Source organism: Oncorhynchus kisutch, linkage group LG12 (genome assembly GCF_002021735.2).
Source record: "Oncorhynchus kisutch isolate 150728-3 linkage group LG12, Okis_V2, whole genome shotgun sequence".
Classification (NCBI taxonomy): Eukaryota; Metazoa; Chordata; class Actinopteri; order Salmoniformes; family Salmonidae; genus Oncorhynchus; species Oncorhynchus kisutch.
Window position 1 is genome coordinate 1,008,364 of NC_034185.2, and position 8,253 is coordinate 1,016,616.

Genomic DNA, 8,253 nt, shown 5'->3' on the forward strand with positions numbered 1-8,253 from the left:
GATCTACACACAATACCCCATAAGGACATCACAATACCCCATAATGACATCACAATACCCCATAAGGACATCACAATACCCCATAAGGACATCACAATACCCCATAATGACATCACAATACCCCATAATGACATCACAATACCCCATAATGACATCACAATACCCCATAAGGACATCACAATACCCCATAAGGACATCACAATACCCCATAAGGACATCACAATACCCCATAAGGACATCACAATACCCCATAAGGACATCACAATACCCCATAAGGACATCACAATACCCCATAAGGACATCACAATACCCCATAAGGACATCACAATACCCCATAATGACATCACAATACCCCATAATGACATCACAATACCCCATAATGACATCACAATACCCCATAATGACATCACAATACCCCATAATGACATCACAATACCCCATAAGGACATCACAATACCCCATAAGGACATCACAATACCCCATAAGGACATCACAATACCCCATAAGGACATCACAATACCCCATAAGGACATCACAATACCCCATAAGGACATCACAATACCCCATAAGGACATCACAATACCCCATAAGGACATCACAATACCCCATAAGGACATCACAATACCCCATAATGACATCACAATACCCCATAATGACATCACAATACCCCCATAATGACATCACAATACCCCCATAATGACATCACAATACCCCCATAATGACATCACAATACCCCCATAATGACATCACAATACCCCCATAATGACATCACAATACCCCCATAATGACATCACAATACCCCCATAATGACATCACAATACCCCCATAATGACATCACAATACCCCCATAATGACATCACAATACCCCCATAATGACATCACAATACCCCCATAAGGACATCACAATACCCCCATAAGGACATCACAATACCCCATAAGGACATCACAATACCCCATAAGGACATCACAATACCCCCATAATGACATCACAATACCCCCATAATGACATCAATACCCCATAATGACATCACAATACCCCATAATGACATCACAATACCCCATAATGACATCACAATACCCCATAAGGACATCACAATACCCCATAAGGACATCACAATACCCCATAAGGACATCACAATACCCCATAAGGACATCACAATACCCCATAAGGACATCACAATACCCCATAATGACATCACAATACCCCATAATGACATCACAATACCCCATAAGGACATCACAATACCCCCATAAGGACATCACAATACCCCCATAATGACATCACAATACCCCCATAATGACATCACAATACCCCCATAATGACATCACAATACCCCATAATGACATCACAATACCCCATAAGGACATCACAATACCCCCATAATGACATCACAATACCCCATAAGGACATCACAATACCCCATAATGACATCACAATACCCCATAAGGACATCACAATACCCCATAAGGACATCACAATACCCCATAATGACAAAGCATAAACAGGTGTTTAGACATTTTGGCAACTTATAAAAAATGTAAAACTGAAATATTACATTTACATTAGTATTCAGACCCTTTACTCAGTACTTTGTTGAAGCACCTTTGGCAGCGATTACAGCCTGGAGTCTTCTTGGGTATGACTCTACAAGCTTGGTACACCTGTATTTGGGGAGTTCCTCCCATTCTTCTCTGCAGATCCTCTCAAGCTCTGTCAGGTTAGATGAGTATCGCTGCACAGCTACTTTCAGATATCTCTAGAGATGTTAAATCGGGTTCAAGTCCGGGCTCTGGCTTGGTCATTCAAGGACATTCAGAGTCCCGAATCCACTCCTGCGTTGTCTTGGCTGTGTGCTTTGTGTCGTTGTCTTGTTGGAAGGTGAACCTTCGCCCCAGTCTGAGGTCCTGAGCACTCTGGAGCAGGTTTTCATCAAGGATCTCTACTTTCCTCCATTCATCTTTCCCTCCATCCTGACTAGTCCCCCAGTCCCTGCCGCTGAAAAACATCCCCACAGCATGATGCTGCCACCACCATGCTTCACTGTAGGGATGGTGCCAGGTTTCCTCCAGATGTGACGCTTGTCATTTAGGCCAAAGAGTTCCATCTTGGTTTCATCATTCCAGATAAACTTGTTTCTCATGGTCTGAGAGTCCTTTAGGTGCCTTTTGGCAAACTGTCATGCGGGCTGTCATGTGCCTTTTACTGAGGAGTGGCTTCTTTTTGGCCACTCTACCATAAAGGCCTGATTGGTGGAGTGCTGCAGAGATGGTTATCCGTCTGGAAGGTTCTCCCATCTCCACAGAGGAACTCTGGAGCTCTGTCAGAATGACCATTGGGTTCTTGGCCACCTCCCTGACCAAGGACCTTCTCCCCCAATTGCTCAGTTTGGCCGGGTGGCCAGCTCTAGGAAGAGTCTCGGTGGTTCCAAACTTCTTCTATTTAAGAATTATGGAGGCCACTGTGTTCTTGGGGACCTTCAATGTTGCAGAAATGTTTTGGTACCCTTCCCCAGATCTGTGCCTCGACACAATCCTGTCTCGGAGCTCTACGGACAATTCCTTCGACCTCATGGCTTGGTTTTTGGACCTTATATAGACAGTTGTGTTCCCTTCCCCAAAAATGGTTTTTTATTTAACCTTAATTTAACTAGGCAAGTCAGTTAAGTACAAATTCTTATTTATAATGACGGCCTAACCTGGCCAAACCCGGACAATGTTGGGACAATTGTGTTCCGCCCTATGGGACTCCCAATCACGGCTGGTTGTAATACAGCCTGGAATCAAACCAGGGTTTGTAGTGACACCTCTAGCATTGAGATACAGTGCCTTAGACCGCTGCGCCTCTCGGGAGCCCAAAATCATATCCAATCAATTTAATTTATATCAGGTGGACTCCAATCAAGTTGTAGAAACATCTCAAGGATGATCAACGGAAACAGGATGCACCTGAGCTCAATTTCGAGTTTCATTGCAAAGTGTCTGAATACCTATGTAAATAAGGGATTTATGTTTCTTATTTTTAATACATTTGCAAAAATTATCATTATGGGGTATTGTGATGTCATGATGGGGTATTGTGATGTCATGATGGGGTATTGTGATGTCATGATGGGGTATTGTGATGTCATGATGGGGTATTGTGATGTCATGATGGGGTATTGTGATGTCATGATGGGGTATTGTGATGTCATGATGGGGTATTGTGATGTCATGACGGGGTATTGTGATGTCATGACGGGGTATTGTGATGTCATGATGGGGTATTGTGTGTAGATTGATGAGAAAAACACATGTATTTAATGTATTTTAGAAGAAGACTGTAACGTAACAAAATGTGAAAAACGTGAAGGGGTCTGAATACCTTCTGAATGCGCTGTATATTGCCATCCACAGTAGAGGGCGGTGTCCTGTGATTACACACAGTCCTACAGGAGGAGCTGCTGCTCCATCAACTAGAAGCTTCTAAAAGTCATGTTCAAAATAGGAGGTAGAATTAATCAAGCTATTAAAATATTAACAAACTGTTTAATAGTCATACTAACCATTGTTTGTTTTGTTTGTTTTTTATGAGTGTTGTGAAGTTCAGTGTTTTACAACTTGACGTTAGAAGGTTCCTCACCATAAATGTCGTCTAAACGGCTTTCCATGGATTATAACTCGCCCATTGACTCAAGTTATAAAACACTCAAGTTCCCCTATAAGTGTATGAAGCTAGGTTACCAGCTAGGTTACCAGCTAGGTTACCAGCTAGGTTACCAGCTAGGCTACCAGCTAGGCTACCAGCTAGGTTACCAGCTAGGCTACCAGCTAGGCTACCAGCTAGGTTACCAGCTAGGTTACCAGCTAGGTTACCAGCTAGGTTACCAGCTAGGCTACCAGCTAGGCTACCAGCTAGGTTACCAGCTAGGTTACCAGCTAGGTTACCAGCTAGGCTACCAGCTAGGTTACCAGCTAGGTTACCAGCTAGGTTGCCAGCTAGCTTACCAGCTAGGTTACCAGGTTACCAGCTAGGTTACAACTCTCCCCCTCTCCACCTCTCCCCTGTAACTCTCCCCCCTCCTCTCTTCTGTACCTCTCCCCCTCTCCATTGTAATTCTCCCCCTCTCCTCCGCCTCCTCTCCCCCTCTCCTCTCCACCTCTCCCCTGTAAATCTTCCCCAGGGCGAGGTTGAGAAAGAGAATACCTTCTCAGACAACTTACCTGATCACTAAAGGTGAATAAAATTAATAATTACACACACACCATTCACACAACTTTTCACATGCACACACACTTACACACCCCCAGCCAGCCCCTGACCTCTGTCTGACCTCTGTGTGCATGTGTGTGTTTTAGGATGGCTTCATGGCGCCAGAGTACGACAAGGTGGAGGAGGCGCCACAGGGAGACCAAGAAGAATACTAAACACGCCTCCTTTCTCTGCACCACTCCACGCCTCCTTTCTCTGCACCACTCCACACCTCCTTTATCTGCACCACTCCACGCCTCCTTTCTCTGCATCACTCCACGCCTCCTTTATCTGCACCACTCCACGCCTCCTTTCTCTGCACCACTCCACGCCTCCTTTCTCTGCACCACTCCACGCCTCCTTTCTCTGCACCACTCCACGCCTCCTTTCTCTGCACCACTCCACGCCTCCTTTCTCTGCACCACTCCACGCCTCCTTTATCTGCACCACTCCACGCCTCCTTTCTCTGCACCACTCCACGCCTCCTTTATCTGCACCACTCCACGCCTCCTTTCTCTGCACCACTCCACGCCTCCTTTCTCTGCACCACTCCACGCCTCCTTTCTCTGCACCACTCCACGCCTCCTTTCTCTGCACCACTCCACGCCTCCTTTCTCTGCACCACTCCACGCCTCCTTTCTCTGCACCATTCCACGCCTCCTTTCTCTGCACCACTCCACGCCTCCTTTCTCTGCACCACTCCACGCCTCCTTTCTCTGCACCACTCCACGCCTCCTTTCTCTGCACCACTCCATACCTCCTTTCTCTGCACCACTCCACGCCTCCTTTCTCTGCACCATTCCACGCCTCCTTTCTCTGCACCACTCCACGCCTCCTTTCTCTGCACCACTCCATACCTCCTTTCTCTGCACCACTCCATACCTCCTTTCTCTGCACCACTTCCCTCCGTGGATCACCTCTTCAAGATTCTCATCCTTCCCCTTCTCTTCTCCCATCCTCTCCCAACCACCCCCCAAGACATGTCTGCTCCGGACAGTTCATCTGAATGGGCATTGTTAGCAGGATGCTAGGCTACTAGCTAGCTCTGAACAGCGCCTCTGTATGGGCGTTGTTAGCAGGATGCTAGGCTAATAGCTAGCTCTGAACAGTTCATCTGTATGGGCGTTGTTAGCAGGATGCTAGGCTAATAGCTAGCTCTACCAAATATGGTGATGAGATGAAGCACAGTGGCCGGCAGTGGGAGAAGTATTTTGGCTGACATTCTGCAAATTTTCTCATCAATGAAACATTTGACCTCTACAGTTTTTCTGTTTCCCAAACTAGAATCTGTAACAAGCAGAGTGTACTGCGTTTTGTAGAATTTATCCTTTACGAAAGTTTCGAAGTATTGTGTTGTTTAGAAAAAGTGTAAGGGTGAATTGAGTTATTGCACACACGCACTTCAGAGTAGGCGTTCCCTAATGGAAATATGCAAATAAATGCCAGAATGTGCCAATAGGATCTCACTAGCTCGTGGTTGGCTCTGCCCACTATGGTTTATTTGCTCCCATTGGAAATGACAGACTCCTGTCTATCTTGGGTTAGTTATAAAAAATCTTTGGTTAATCTGTATGGGAGGTGTTAGCAGGGTGCTAGGCTAATGGCTAGTGTAAAGGAGATGTCAGGTTGTTAGCACAAAGTATGGCTCTATAGAGCCCTCTCCCTATAGATGCAGGTCACACATCAAACTCCATCATCTCTGAACCCAGAACCAAGTCTCGCATGCTTCTCTCATATTGGAAAGAGACTCACTCCACTGACTCACTGGCCCAGTTCAGCATTAGGGCTCGGCCTCTGCCTACCATACACATATCAGTCATCAGTCCCTGCATTAATAATATGGGCTCAGCAGCACCACCATGTTGTCAGTTGTCAAGTCACTCTGTCGTCAGGGAAACAGCCTGTTGTAAAGAAGCGATTAACCAGACGGCATGATTTTATTTCTTTAGCGGTTATTTTCCGTTCCTTCCGAACTCTGGATTGGATAAGGGAGGGTGGAGAAGCTTGCACCAATGGAAGCAAAACAAACCAATCAGAATGATCCAGAAACCTACATGTAAGGTGATTGGGTGAGGCCAGCAGGAAGCAGGGGTCTCTATTCAGCAGGGAGCAACGTTATATAACATTCAGAACTGGATTACAGTAGAACAGACTCAACTGACAGACTCAACTGTCTGCAACAGTCTGCGGGTGTTAACCACTGAATTCACCCTGGGTTAAATTGTTGTATTGTTTTGAATGTGGAGTTAGTTAGCATAAACATGGAGTGGCTAACAGGTTAACAAGGTGGTTAATGTGAATCTATTTATTACCCAGAGAAGGCTTTTATTATGAAGCTATATGAATGAACAAAAACACACTACTATACCATAGATACTAATGGGTGAATGTGGATTATTGTTTTAGCTGCTGTCTTTGATTTAGAGTTTTTTTGGGGGGTTGTTGACGTGTTGTTGTTGACATGTTGCACTGTGTTAAAAACACCACAGTCTCTGTCATGGTGATGGGGAGCAGGACTTAGTGGTGACTGACAGCTGCCCCTGGTTGTCATGGCAGCCCTGTGATAGACATGCAATGTTTGTCATTTTATTACGATGCTGAATAAAGAGATGGGTTCAAAACCAGAAGGAATAGACTGGTCGACTCTTATTGTAGGAGTGGACACACACAGACAGACACACACCTTACGTCTATGACACACACACAGGCCTAGATTCAGTGCTCGATTCAATCCGTAGTGCTGAATAGCTGCGCTACAGTGCGATAGAAGTTTAAAGGCAATGTTCCTGTGTTAGCAGAGACTGCATTCACGGTATAGCGCTGCATATATCAGCGCTATACCGTGTGACCTCTCCACAGTCTACCCTGGCTCCCTGGAACACATCCAGCCCTCACTGGGCACACAGAGAGAAAGAAATAGCGTTGGCAAAAGCAGAGAAAAGGGGCAGAGAAAAACGACTCCAACACTATCATTCATTTTGCTGATGACACAACAGTGGTAGGCCTGATCAACGACGAGACAGCCTATAGGGAGGAGATCAGAGACCTGGCCATGTAATGCCAGGACAACAACCTCTCCCTCAACGTGATCAAGACAAAGGAGATGATTGTGGACTCACGAAAAAGAGGACAGAGAACGCCCCCATTCTTATCGACGGGGCTGTAGTGGAGCAGATTGAGAGCTTCAAGTTCCTTCGTGTCCACATCACCAACAAACTAACATGGTCCAAACACACCAAGACAGTCGTGAAGAGGGTACGACAAAACCTATTCCCCCTCAGGAGACTGAAAAGATTTGGAATGGGTCCTCAGATCCTCAAAAGTTTATACAGCTGCACCATCGAGAGCATGGTTGCATCACTGCCTGGTACGGCAACTGCTCGGCAACTGCTCGGCCTCCGACCGGAAGGCACTACAGAGGGTAGTGCATACGGCCCAGTACATCACTGGGGCCAAGGTTCCTGCCATCCAGGACCTCTATCCCAGGCGGTGTCAGAGGAAGGCCCTAAAAATTGTCAAAAACTCCAGCCACCCTAGTCATAGACTTCTCTCTGCTACTGCATGGCAAGCGGTACTGGAGCATCAAGTCTAAGTCCAAGAAGCTTCTAAACAGTGTCTACCCCCAAGGCTCCTGAATATCTAATCAAATGGCTACCCAGACTATTTGCATTGCCCCCCCTCCTCTTTTACATCTCTGCTACTCTGTTTATTATCTATGCACAGTCACTTTAATAACTCTACCTACAGGTACATATTACCTCAACTAACCGGTACCCCCTGTATATAGTCTCGCTATTGTTATTTTACTGCTCTTTAATTACTTGTTACTTTCATTTCTTATTCTTATCTGTATTTTTTTAAACTGCATTGTTGGTTAAGGGCTCATAAGTAATCATATCACTGTGAGGTCAACACCTGTTGTATTCAGCGTATGTGACTAATGGAATTTGATTTGATCTCAAAGGCCAGTACATCTCTCATTCATGCAGTTCTCTCATTCAGAGGGCAAAGGTGGATTGTAGCCA

The 8,253-nt window shown here is 45.7% G+C and overlaps 1 protein-coding gene across 8 annotated transcripts in view; it reads left to right on the forward strand.

The window, feature by feature from the left end:
• LOC109881384 (microtubule-associated protein RP/EB family member 3-like) overlaps positions 1 to 6,859 on the forward strand; it is a 44,787-nt gene extending 37,928 nt beyond the window's left edge. For 7 of the 8 annotated variants that reach the window (XM_031836711.1, XM_031836715.1, XM_031836708.1 and 4 more), the window contains 2 exons: positions 4,161 to 4,213; positions 4,336 to 6,859. In XM_031836711.1, the coding sequence (XP_031692571.1) occupies positions 4,161 to 4,211 (51 nt within the window). In that variant the 3' untranslated portion in view covers positions 4,212 to 4,213; positions 4,336 to 6,859. Of the gene's footprint in view, positions 1 to 3,393; positions 3,488 to 4,160; positions 4,214 to 4,335 lie in introns of all 8 variants that reach the window. The other variant, XR_004211826.1, reaches the window with a different exon arrangement.
• Positions 6,860 to 8,253: the final 1,394 nt, after the last annotated feature.